Source organism: Peromyscus maniculatus, chromosome 22 (assembly GCF_049852395.1).
Source record: "Peromyscus maniculatus bairdii isolate BWxNUB_F1_BW_parent chromosome 22, HU_Pman_BW_mat_3.1, whole genome shotgun sequence".
Taxonomy (NCBI): Eukaryota; Metazoa; Chordata; class Mammalia; order Rodentia; family Cricetidae; genus Peromyscus; species Peromyscus maniculatus.
Genome location: NC_134873.1, coordinates 19,554,232 through 19,567,928, shown reverse-complemented (window position 1 = coordinate 19,567,928; position 13,697 = coordinate 19,554,232). Strand labels below are relative to the sequence as shown.

At 41.0% G+C, this 13,697-nt stretch overlaps 1 protein-coding gene and 1 long non-coding RNA gene across 6 annotated transcripts in view; both read left to right on the top strand.

Moving 5' to 3' along the window:
• Window positions 1-13,697, top strand: part of Ncoa1 (nuclear receptor coactivator 1) — a 201,692-nt gene that overhangs the window by 156,676 nt on the left and 31,319 nt on the right. For all 5 annotated transcript variants that reach the window (XM_076559106.1, XM_076559105.1, XM_076559108.1 and 2 more), the window contains 2 exons: window positions 2,804-2,984; window positions 12,575-12,692. In XM_076559106.1, coding sequence (XP_076415221.1) covers window positions 2,804-2,984; window positions 12,575-12,692 — 299 coding nt within the window. The remainder of the gene's footprint in view (window positions 1-2,803; window positions 2,985-12,574; window positions 12,693-13,697) is intronic.
• On the top strand, window positions 2,992-4,557 carry LOC143270174 (uncharacterized). The gene is made up of 2 exons (XR_013047165.1): window positions 2,992-3,706; window positions 3,829-4,557. It is a non-coding gene; the product is annotated as an uncharacterized LOC143270174 (long non-coding RNA).

Here is a 13,697-nt window from a genome sequence, read left to right as displayed (position 1 = left end):
TTAAGCCGTTCTAGGATATATGTGTAGTAGCTACAGGGTCTCACAGAGATCCCCCTACCTCGGCCTCCCAAGTGCTGGGGTTAAAGGCATGTGCCACCACACCTGGCATCTTAGGACATTTTTAAAATATACCATTCCTCATCCCTTCCTCCCAACCTCATATATTAAATCCCATTGTGGGACAGAATCTAGGACCGCATGCATTTTAAAAGAAGTTCTCCAAAGGACTCTAGGTAACAGCTAATTTGGGGAACCTCTGATATGTACGAAATAAGGGAGAAATATGAGGACATAGGTAAGGCGACCTGGTTAAGGCATTTTCTAAGGCTGCTTCCGCTGTGTTCTGCTTCTGAGCATCCTCAACAGAGGACAGGAACTTAGAGATTCTAGGTAGCGGGTCGCTGCCTTGACACAGCAAGTCCTGAGACAGAAGTGTATGAAAAGAAGCCTGTTCATAAGTGTCAGGAACATCTGTGTTTAGGATGTTGTGGAGCGGGTGTGAAATTTAATGGGCAGATTCATCTATTGTGTAGTTGCCTGTAAACTGAAAGAATTTCAGGAAAAGATGAACCTGCCCTCGTAAGAGCTTGCATGTTATGTAGAGGTAGCTAACCCTTCACAACTGAATGACGCTGCATTCACGGTGCAGTTTATTAAGACTCTCCACTGGGAGACAAGAATCACACTTAGTATGGCCAGGCCCTTGAGTTTCTGGAAGCAGCTTGGATTTCTGCCCTGTCTCTTAGAGACTTTCTCTTCCTCAACACATTCTACTCCTGTGAAGGTCCTTAAGTTCTCTGAGCTAAGCCATGTCCCTCTCCCTCTTTTGACTGTTTCTTTACATGTGTGCTCTTTGAAGATAAGGTCTCATGTTTTAGTTACAATAAAACTAATATTTTTTAAGCAGAAAAATAGCTTTAAATATTAAATTATATTATATTATATTAAATATCAGGCTTTAAAATTAAATTTAAAAATATCTTTACAAAATAATGTCACAGTCAGATAATGCTGGTACCCATTATCTGTCTTGGTGCCCATATGCCCACATCTCTGCTGAGTTTATGTATACAAGTGAAATTGCACATCCTAAATTATGCATAAACTCATTGTTAGTGGGTGTGTGGTTTTCCTAATGTACAAGAATTCCTTGTACTTGTTCTGTATCCTTGGTGATGGTTGGTATCGTCAGTCTTTTAAACTAAGCCATTCTGGGATATATGTGTAGTAGCTCAAGGTCGTACTTGACATTCTCTGATAAATGCCCCTTGATCGTTTGGATATTTTTCTTTTGTGAATTTCCTAGTCTAGTCATACCCGTTTGTAATGTGCTTTCCTCTGTCTGTGGACGTTTTTTCAGTGCCCCTCGTGTTTTTAAGGGTGGTCCTCCACTGGTTATGTATTTGCAGATGTCCTTTCCCTGCTGTGCCTTGTATTCTCATTAATGGGTTGGTGGGGCTTTTGTTACTATTATTTTGTTTTGTCTTGGTTTTTATGACGTAAAATCTTTATTTTAATATAGTTGAATTTGTCCATTTTTCCCTGATGGCTAATGTTTCTGGTACATGTATAATAAAAGACATGCTTAAAACTATTCATAAAGCATTACTTTTATTAGTCAAAAACTGGAAATAGCTCAAAACTCCATCCCAGAAGAGTGGAGAATTATATTGTGATGTGTTCATACAAAGGGATATTATTCAGCAGTACAAAATAAGGAATTACTGCTGCATGTGACAGCATGTGAAATACAAAGACTCAGGCTTTTAAAACACATACGTGTAATTCTGCTTATATAATCCAAGAGGAAAATTTAATTCAGTTAAGTAATGAAACTGAAACAGGGTAAACACTTTATGCTAATGAATTATCTCACAGTACTCATAGTATACTACTACTCTGAAATAAAGGCCAACTTTCTTTTAAATATATCCTCAGACAGAGACTCTCGATTCTGTTAAATTCTTGGGTTTTCTGAGATCTTTGAAGTTCACACACTTTTTAAATTTTTTTCTACAAACTTCTTGTTATATTTTAAAAAGATATAATTGTATAAATTTAAAGTATTACAGAATTTTGGAAACTTGGACAGAAAATCAAAACACTGCAGTGCCTCACAGCACAACCATCTTCCTCTCTTTCCAGCCCAGTTTTTCTCTAATAGTCACACTTTTACCAAGCTGTATTAAATAAACAATTTGTTACATTCTACATTCTGTTTATATTAATATTATTTCATAGTCTAAATTTTCCCCAGTAGAATAGATAGATCATGTGATTTCTTTTTATTATTGTGTTTTTTGGGGTTTTGTTTTGGTTTTTCTTTTTTTTTTTTTTTTTTGGTTTTTCGAGACAGGGTTTCAGGGTTTCTCTTGTGTAGCTTTGCGCCTTTCCTGGAACTCACTTGGTAGCCCAGGCTGGCCTCGAACTCACAGAGATCCGTCTGCCTCTGCCTCCCGAGTGCTGGTATTAAAGGCGTGCGCCACCACCGCCCGGCCTTGTTTTGTTTTGTTTTTCAAGACAGGGTTTCTCTGTGTAGTCCTGGCTGTCCTGGAACTCACTGTGTAGACCAGGCCGGCCTCAAACTCAGGGATCCACCTGCCTCTGCCTCTGGAGTGCTGGGATTGAAGGCATACTCCACCGCACCAGGCCAGATCATGTGGTTTCTATAAAGCTCCGTTCCTCTGTCTTCTTAGTTCAGTCTCTGTCACATTTGATTTCTAGGACTGAAGAAAACACCTTTTCTTTCCACCTATGGAGGAACACGAAACTCGTCCCCGGTAACCTTTGTTTCTCTTCTCAGTTTGCAGCTGACCTGGACCAGTTTGATCAGTTACTGCCCACGCTGGAGAAGGCCGCACAGTTGCCCAGCTTGTGTGAGACAGACGGGATGGATGGTGGGGTCACTGGTGTCAACATCAAGTCAGAGATGCTGCCAGCTTCCCTTCAGCCCACCACCGCCAGATCTGCTCCCAGGCTGAACAGTATGTGCCGGGGCGACAGCTCGTGTTAAGTGTTGGGTGGAACTGTGGGGTGGCGCCTGGTCCATGATTTCAGAACCCTTTGGTCTGTTAAGAATGAGGCGTCTTTCCCTTATGCCACTCTACACATTAACCACGTGAGGACTTAGCTCATCACTCATTTCCATTAGACTGGTTCTGATGTGTCCCAGAGTAGCCTCAAATTCACTTTGTAGGGGAGGATGACCTTGAACTCCTAACCCTCCTGCCCTATCTCCCAAGTACTAGGATTATAGCATGCACTGATCTTGTTTATTTCCAATGTAGTAAAACCCCTATCTTTTTGTAATTTATGTTATAATGATTAGTTGATGGTAAGGAGAGTGATTTTTATCTGGAGCATCCAATAATAATAATAATAATAATAATAATAATACTCAGAAATACAGGATGGGGTCAGATCATATTTTTCAAATATAAGTCTCTGTGTCATAATGTGGGGGCTGGTGGCCCAAAAAAACTGCTATCTACAGTTCCTGATGAAATTGTATTTGTCTATTAAAGTTTCCAGCTGGTCTTAAATTAGAGAAACCAATTCATATTTCTTTAACCATCATTTCCCAAATTTTCTAGATCACAGAAGAGCTTTTCTTAAGTAATACACTTTACCCCACAGAATGAGTTTTCCATGGACTCTTATGTAGGAGACCATGGTGTTAAAATGTGTCACTGCTGTTCTAACCCAGGTTAGCGTTCTCCTAGTTAAAATAGACCGGTTGATAGTCTGTCACTGCTGTTCTAACCCAGGTTAGCATTCTCCTAGTTAAAATAGACTGGTTGATAGTCTGTCACTGCTGTTCTAACCCAGGTTAGCATTCTCCTAGTTAAAATAGACTGGTTGATAGTCTAGTACTTGAACTTCATGACGTTGGGACAGTCAATCTTTTTTCATATATCAGATTTCAAAATTGGAAAAAATCATTGATGATAATTACACCATGACCTTGAAACTAAAGGACACTAATCAGTTAACTTGTTGACTGTGTCTGGGTTCCTACCTCAGTCCTGTCCATCTTCCAAGGGTCTCCAGTTTGGATCTTCATTTACTTTTTCTTACTGGAGCTTTTAGGGGTCAGGACCCAATTCCTGGAAATTGACCAAGATTCCAAGCAGCTGCCAAGAAGACTCTGAGTCGTCTCACTGACAGGTTTGGAAGCAAGATTTCAGTTGGCTAGAGCACTAGAGGAGGAGTCAGGAGCCTAGATTCAAGCTTCACATTCTCCATTTATTAACAAAGAAATGAATTTTCTGAGTCTTACACTCGTAATTTACAAAGTAGAATTGAGACTACCAAGCCAAGCCCTCTACTTCATGCCTCTAATTCTAGCAATTGGGGGTACAGATTAGGAATTCAAGGTCATCCTCACTTGCCTGGTTGGGTGGAGACCATCTTGGGTTATATGAGACCCTGATTCAAAAGAAAAAAAAATGATCAAAAGTTCCTTTTAATTGAAACAGAAAGCCTCCAGAGGCTGGCCCTTCTGGGATACAGTAAAATGAAGGACTGAAAGAAATAAAATAAAAATCTGTGTATTGATTGATTAGGGTTCCTGTCCCCTTCCCTATCAAGTGTGAGAGAATGGAGGGGTTTTCTCAGGAGACATGAATGCCCAGGAAGAAGACATAGGATATGGATATATAAAAGAAGACCCCTTTACCATCTGGCCAACGGCAGCGAAGGCTGCTAGAGCTGAGAGGCCTTGTGCTGAACCTGCCCAGTGAACAGGACAGGAGCACTTGGGGGGGGGGGCGGATCTCTGAGTTTGAGGCCAGCCTGGGCTACAGAGCAAGTTCCAAGACAGCCCGGGCTACACAGAGAAACCCTGTCTTGAAAAGTCGAAAGGAAAACAAAAGAGGAAGAGGAGGAGGAGGAAGCAAAGGAAGAAATCAGAAGAAACAAATGTGCACTAAAAGCGTACAATGAGTGTGCACCAGCGCATGAACTAGAGCAGCTGGGAAGATAAAGCTAACTCTCATGGGAAGGAGAAAAACGACAAGAAATGGCTCTCGGAAATGATATGTACAAATTAAAAACTTAGAAGGCAGAGGCAGGGAGAGCACCACCAGTTCAAGGCCAGCCTGGCATGTAGTGAGTCCAGGCCAGCAGGATGGCTATGGCACAGCTGGACTCTGCTGTGCATCCTCTTCGCCCCTGCTGCACAGAGTGCCCCTTCTTTGCACTGCTGGGACCCACCACTGGCCCCTGGTGCTTTGGGACCTGGTGAGATTCTCCCTGGCTCCAGAGCCTCCTTTGTCTACCCAGGAGAGTCACTGCCCAGGCCAGGGGTGTCTCTCCCAAGTGTGTCAGAAATTGGGGAAAACAAAGTACTGAGTCCACGCTGGAGGGGCCTGGGCACTCTGCCCACCAGCCTTGGCTCTTTCAGACCTCACTCAGAACAATAGGCTACCCTAAGGGATGGAGGAAGATGTGAGAACCCAGAGTCTGAATAAGGATCACTTATTGCAACTACGCCATGGTCCATCCTTTCCATCCTAGTGCTTTTTTTGTTTGTTTGTTTCTTTCTTTCAGTATTAGATGGGCTTGCTCTCACTTTGCTGCTATTGACTTGCCTGAGTAGTGAATGTTCACTGTCTCTCAGCACATACTGGAAGACTTGGAATTTGAACGTTCTGGTAGCTAGCATGTTTCTTGAGCTAAAGAAGCCTCTTTTCCTGGCAGGGAACATAGATTCTGATTGTAGAGGCCTCATTTCTCAGTTGCTAAGAGGGAAAGAGATCAGCAATCGGGAAACTCCTCGTGGCAGCCTTGGCACCCACTTTGGGAGACTCCCTGGGCTGAACTTGTACCATGAGTCACAGACTCGCCATTTTAATCCATGGGCACATTCCAAAGTCAGCTGCATCAGAGCAGAGGTCTGGTGCAGCTGTTCATTGTCCTTTAATTGTCCCAGCAATAGCCCATGGCCTGTTCCTGAGCTGTTCTAGTGCTCTTCTGAGAAAACCCATTTAGGAGAACCTTCCCCGGGTCTCACTTTAGCTGAGTTACAGCATCAGTTTGTTTCCATTTGCGATTTCGCCTTCAGACTTCAGAATTCTGCTGATACTACTTTCTTCCTTTTACTGTGGATTGCTTCCCTTTTCTTTTTCTTATTTCACTGATTTTGGTGGTGTTCTTTTGGTTGTCTCTTTGGGGCTTTTGCTGTTGTTGTTTTGAGATGGGTTCTTGCAAAGTAGTCCAGGTTGGCCTCATGCTCTCAGTCCTACGGTATCCTTTTGAACTGTTCCAGATCCTGTCTTTGAGAGTCAGTTGAATGTTTGATAATTTGTAAAGTTATTTTTAACCAAGCTCGTTGATCAAAGAAGTAATACCGAGGCTGAAGAGGTGGCTTAGTTGGGACTGTGTTTGCCATGCAAGTATAGGGACCAGGGTCAATCCCCAGCACCCACATAAAAATAAGAAGCTCGACATGACAGCACATGCCTACAGCCCTAGCCAGAGACAGGAGGTTCCCTGGAGCATGCTGGCCAAGTGCAGCAGGAGCCTCTGGGAGCCTCTGGGAGCCTCTGCGTTTTAGATCTCTGGTCATGAGGGAAGCTCCTCATCCTTTCTCCATCAGTTCATGGCCTTGTTGATGTGTCTGCTATAACCTGCGGCACAGCCTTCCTCCAGGTCAGAGTGAAATGAGTACCCAGAGTGGGTCACAGGGCATCTCAGCCAAAGGCACCCTTCCTGGGATGTGCCGTCCCCTTCGCTGAGCAGGCCTGTTTGAGTTCCCTTAGTCTAACTTGTATGGCGTCGGGGTTAATGAATACTCATTAGCTATTCTCATTGAAAGGTCAACTGCAGATAACCAGTAAAGTTAGATGTCACTGGCCACATCTCAGAAACACTTCGGCATTTAAAGAAGTTTTCATTTGTGATGAAAAGGAAAGAGGCAATGAACATGACTTTAAAAGCACAGTGGGACAAAAATGCTTGCTGTCATCTAAACTTGAATATGCAAGGGATCAGCTAGGGGTGGTACTGAGAGATAGTTTACCCCGGCTGGACCACGAACGTGCTCTTCCTTCCTGTGCAGTGTGGGAATTACACTTTCCACACTGGACGGTGCAGTGACCTTACAAATCCAGCCAGCTGGTGGGGGGTGTCACCCCCTCGGGAGTGGAACAAGCCTAGGAATGCCATGTTTGACTATTTTCAATAGGATCTTTTCAGAGAACAGCTTGCCATCCTGTCCATGGTCATTAATGCTTTCAGTAGGATCAGGGGTTTGCCCAGATCTTAAATTTGTAATTAAGTTTTGCAGTATTAAAATAAATGAGTAAATAGATGGAGAGTGCATGCAAGTAGTAGTAAATGGGGTGGAGCTCAGCTGGCAGAGTGCTTGTGTAGCGCTGGGTTCTGTCTCTACACCACATAAAACTGAGCATGGTGGTATCATGCTTGCAATCCCCAGGCATTCAGAGGCAGGAGGATCACAGGTACAAGGTAAAGACGGGTCGGCCTTGATCTTGATAGCAAGTGCCTTTTTCCTGCTGAGCCATACTGCTGTGCAATAACACTTGTTTTATTCAAAATTATAATCAAGTTTACCGATAAAGAGCCTTTTTTAAAGACTTGTAGACTAGTTAAATAGTTCCAAGGGAATTCCAGAAGTATCTGAGTGAACAAATGTGCTCCTCTTACAGATGCTTTTATATTTCCTCAATATATACATTCCTTGATGATTATTTTTAAATCCTATTAACTTGTAGATCATTAAAATATATAACTATAAAGTACTAAGTTCCACATGGAATAAGGTTTTAGTACTTAAGATTCATTTAACTTTCTTGTTTTGAAGGTTACATACAGTGTGGTTTTTAAATTTATTTTAGTAATTAAAATGTTCACATACTTATAAATGTAAAACAATACCAATATTAACTTTTTATTTTAGAAGTAATGTCATATCTTTAATATGTGACAGACTTTTCTTTATCTCCTATGTCTATACTCTTAAATGTATGTATGTACACACACACACACACACACACACACACACACACACACACACACACACACCAGGAGGATAACCAGTTAAAAGCCAGCCTGGGCTACATAAGCAAATTCAAGGCCAGCCTGAGCTACACATTGAGAAAAAGGAATCATACTGTGCACATTGACTGTTTTGTATTTTGATCTTTTCCTTGGATGGCATGCTTTTCATAACTCACACATTCTTGTATCTACATGAGGACTGGGATTACTTAGAGTTGATTGGTGACTGGTTTCTCCTACTGTTACAGAGAACTGTAATGAGCAACCTTTATAGAGGTGATCATCACTTACATGGGTATATCTGAAGTATAAAGTCTAAATATAAAGATCTGGATCAAAAGATAGATATATAGGTAGTACTAAATGGCCCTTCTCACAAATTATACCACCGATGTTCCTATTTCTGTGTATCTCTCTCAGTATTTTGAATTATGCATTTTCTTATCTTTGTAAATATTCTTTTTTTCCCACAATGTAATTTCAAACTGTATTTCTTTTACTCTGAGTTAAGTTGACCATTTTCAATGATCTTAGGCAATCTCCTCATAGTCTCTGACCATTTATCTACCTGGTTAGTGTGCTCTAACTTATGGACGTTTTTATTTACTGAAGAAATCGATCCTTTCTCTACTGACTGTTTAAAAGACAACAGTGAAACTCTAACTGCCGTGCACAGTTACTGCCAGATACAACACAGACAGCCAGAAGTTTCCTTTTCAACAGCTGAGGAAGATTAGCTGTGAATGTGAGAACGGGAAGTTGTTGGATCAACCATTGGAGGTTGTAACTTGGGCAAAACCAGCCTCCTAAAAGACGATGCCTTCTCCTTGCTGTGCAGAATTTTTTTTTAATTATTTAATAGCCTTTTTCTGGATTCATTGTAGCTAATGGGGATACAGAGTTTCTCTTTGCCTAGATTTAAGTTGATGTAATGTTGAGCTGTTTGCAGAGTCATGTCTGGATGTTTTGAGCCCAGGAGTCCCAGGACAATGTAGCAAACCTTCATCTGAAAGAATAACATTATATATGTGTATGTAAATGTTCTACTAGCAGTCTCTGGGGGTTCCATTTTTAAATTTCACTTTAGCTACCTCTCTCCAAAAACTGACCTTTTGTCATGTTTTACACAAACACACACACACACACACACACACACACACACACACTCATTCATGTTTGTGCTAAGAAAACAAACATAACTAAAATCAACCCCCCCATGAAACAAAAGAGAAAACTTATGTATTTCCTAGATTCTAACACATAACTCAGATTTTCTATAAAAGGTAGTTTCTGAAAGAAGTCTGAATATTGAAGTGGTCCTAAGATAAAACCAAGTTCCTTAAGCATAAAACCTATATAAACAAAACTTTTAAGTTAATCAAAGTGGTTTGTTGTAGGTTTTTTGTTGTTTTTGTTTACTAATGTTTGCCTGGACATCAAATTCAACACATGAATCTTACTCTCTTTTTTTGGAGGGGTGGTTAGTTTTGTCTTCTAATATGAGACAAGGCAGGCTGGCCTCCAACTCTAGAATTTCCTGCCTTAGCTTCTCAGTACTAAGATTATAGGTGTATGCCACCATGTCTGCTATGTTTTGAAGATATTTTAACTTATTCTCTTACCATTTTCCATCAAGACTACTAAAATAAGATGCTGTGTCCTGATATTAAGTTAACTATCTAACTGCAGTGTTTGGCATTGATAGTACACAGCTATGCACGTTTTCTCAAAACGAAACATAATTAACTTTTTCTAGGCTATATTTCTTAAGGGGTTAGTACTGAAGATCTCCTGTTAAAGTAGAGTAATGGGACAACTTTAGGAAACCTGTGGCCACCATCCTGATTTAGATAGTAATAGAAATCAAGTGATTGCTTTCCCATCATTGTTTTAGTTTTATTGTTTATTGTGTCTTTCAGAATCCTACAGAATTTGATTTTTATATCCTTTGTCACAGTTATACTTAGGTTTAATTAAAAGTTGTAGTTACATGCATTGACATGAAGGAAATGTCAGCTGGAGAGTTGGTTCAGCAGTTAAGAGCACTTGTTGCTCTTGCAGAGGACCCAGACTCAATTCCCAGCACCTACATATCAGCACAACCATGAGTAACTCTAGTTCCTGAAGATCTGGTGACCTTTTCTGACCTCCAAAGGCACCAAGCACATAGACAGTATATCTTAATTACTGTCCTATTGCTGTAAAGAGACATCATAACCAAGGCAAATCTGTTTTTTTTTTATTTCTTTATTGTGTATTATGTATACAGTGTTCTGCCTGCGTGCCAGATCTCATTACAGATGGTTATGAGCCACCATGTGGTTGCTGGGAATTGAACTCAGGACCTCTGGAAGAGCAGCCAGCGCCCTTAACCGCTGAGCCATCTCTCCAGCCAGCAAATCTTACAAAAGCATTTAATTGGGGGTTGCTTACAGTTTTAGAGGGTGAGTTCATGACCATCATGGCAGGAAGCAGACAGATATAGCACTGGAGCAATAGATGAGAGCTTTACATCCTGATATGCAGGCAGCAGGCAGAAAGAAAAGAAGGGAGTGGAGGCTGGGTCTGGTGTGAGCTTTTGAAACCTCAAAATCCACCCCATTGACACACCTCCTCTGACAAGGCCACACCTCCTAACCCTTCACAGACAGTTCCACTAATTGGGGACCAGACATTTAAACATATGAGCCTCTGTGGGCCATTCTCATTCAAACCACCACCCAGTGCACATACATATATGCAGACAACACTCATAAATATAAAAATAAATAAATCTTTTTTTAAAGTCCTCGTCAGACTGCTAAGGTGGTTCAGTAGATAAAGATCTTGCTGTGTAAACAAGATAACATGGTAATATGGTAGTGTACGTCTGTAACCCCAGAACTGGGGCCAGTGAGATGGTAAGAGAATCCCAGGAGGTTACGGGCTAGCCAGTCTAGCCAAAGTGATAAGATCCAGGTCCTGTGAGAAATACTATCTTTAAAAATATAAGGTGGTGACCAGGCAATGGTGGCGCATGCCTTTAATCCCAGCACTCGGGAGGCAGAGGCAGGTGAATCTGTGTGAGTTCAAGGCCAGCCTGATCAACAGAATGAGTTCTAGGAGAGCCAAGACTGTTTCACAGAGAAACCCTGTCTTGGGGGGAAGAATGTGGTTAAGAGCCACTGGCTGTTCCCAGAGTTTTGATTCTCAGCACCCACATGGCAGCTCATAGCTGTCCGTAACTCCCATCCCAGGGGATCTGGGATTTTAGAAAATCTCTTTCCTTCTCTGGGGAATGGCCACCTTTCCTCTGTGATGTCGATGCCCTGATCTTTGCTATGAAGACTTAGTTACATTGAATTAGGAGTCACAATAATGACCTGTTTGCCATGAATTACCTCTTCAAAGGTCCTGTCTCCAGATTGTCATGTTTTGAAGTCCTGAATGTTAGAATTTCCACATAATGAATTTTGGGGAGGGTAATACAATTTAGCTCATAACAATGGATTAGAGTGTATACATTTTAGAAATTATAAATAACTGTATAAAGAGGGAAAAAAATCTCACTCTCACTGCCTAAAGTAAACCAAAAAGATATACAAGGAGAGCCTCCTAGAACTTTCTATCAGTATTTATGACTTTATAAGGGAATCTAGGTGACTATAGCATCTCAGAACACACTTTTTTCTCTTTTACATTATCAGTATCTCTAGCTTAATTCATCGATCCCCGAGTTTCTGGAGTTTAGATTATTTTTAGTTTTCCCTAGTGTAAGTAATTCAGAGATAGCCATAAAACTTCCAGAAAGCTGTTACTTTCTGGGGGCAGAGAGATGAGATGGTTTAGTCATCAAGAGCACTGACTGCCCTTCAAGAGGACCTGAATTCAGTTCCCAGCACCCACATCGTGGCTCACACCATCTGTCACTCCAGTTCCAGAAGCTTTGATGTCCTCATCTGGCCTCCTTGGGCACTAAATGCATGTAGTGCATAGACACATATGCAGGCAAAGCATCCATACACATAAAATAACGTTTAAAAGCTGCTATAGATAGTTTTTCTAAAGTGCATGTATTATTTTCTTCAGCTACGGAGCATAATCCAGCCTGTTGTCATCAGTGTCAGAAGCATGAGCTTTGTTGCAGTTCTGCAGCGTCCTCTCAGAGCCCTGCCCTCTTGCTGAAGAGCCTCAAGCTGCAGGGTGTCTCCTCCCGCCTTTTGTGGATGGAGTTTGTCTTCCGATGGTTGCACTCATTCCGTGGTATAAGCTGAAAAAGCAGCTAACCAAAGTGATGTCATCTTTAAAGCAGTACCTACCCTCTGACATCCTGGATTTCCTATAGTGAAATTTCCTGTGTACAGAAAACACTAAATTTTGTTTTGATTCAGATACCGTTCTCATTTACTTTTTATTATATGTGGATACCCTGCAGTTTAAGTTTCTGAATACATCCTCTCTGGATCATCAGAATAATATTTTATGGGGAAATCCCACTCTCCTGCATAATGTGTTGTTTCTGAAATGTTGTCTTATCCCCCTTTGTGACAGTGAACTCTTTCTCTTCAATCAGGATTGCCTGAACTAGAATTAGAAGCAATCGATAACCAGTTTGGACAACCAGGAGCAGGCGATCAGATTCCATGGGCAAATAATACTGTGACGACAATAAATCAGAATAAACCAGACGAGTAAGTGAGACACTTCGTATTTCGTACACTAGCAGATATCAGCTTCTAAGCCAGGAACTACCCTCCCCAAACTGGAGTCCAGTCTGTGCTAGTATTTTTGAACTATAAATTGATATGACTGTTTAATTAAAGGGGGGTACCAGAGGACACAGTCAAGCAGATCAGGCAGATAGACTTTGTAATCACCACGAGATTGATATGGAGCGCAGGTCTCATGTACACTTCATCTCTCGCATTTCTTTGTTTTCCATGTATTTCTGGGGTCTGTGGATTAAACCGGCCTTAATATACCAATGATGCTGCCTTTAAACTTTTATCTGTCCATTATTTTGTTCATCCTTTGTCTTTGTTTGGAGCAATAATACATAAGGAAAGAAAATATATCTGTTCAGTGTTCTGTTCTCATTGGAGTTTAATTTCTCAGTTCACACAGGCATCTGTGTCTCTCAACATAGACTACATCACATACATGGCAATCAAAGGAAGAATAAATACATTTAGAACATTATCTGAAGTGTTTTCCCTTACATTTTCCTAAAATAATAATTCTTTGTCATATTGCTCATGTAATTATATTTCTATTATTTTCTATATATGCCTAAGTTTTATTCATCAATTAATGTCAGTTTGGACTAGACTGCAGGTTGTCTTCATGAGTCAATGAACAGTTCGGTTTTTGAGCTACTAGTGACTAGCTCATCTGAGCTACTAGCTTGTTAACAACTGTCAACTTAATTTCTTTTGTATATAATAGTTACTTAATAGTATCAAGATAATTTAGTCATCTTTGAAAGCACAAAATAAGTTCACTGTTTTGGCTATGATTCAGTCATAGTAATTAATGGTATCCACACCATAGAATAAGAATAAATCTGAAGGTTTAGCGAGATGGTTCCCTGCATAAAGTGCTGCCACACAAGCGTGAAAACCCAATGTGGATCCCAGAACCCACATTTTAAAAAAGAAAGGAGACAGTGGTTGGGGATTGAGCTCAGTGGAAGGCCC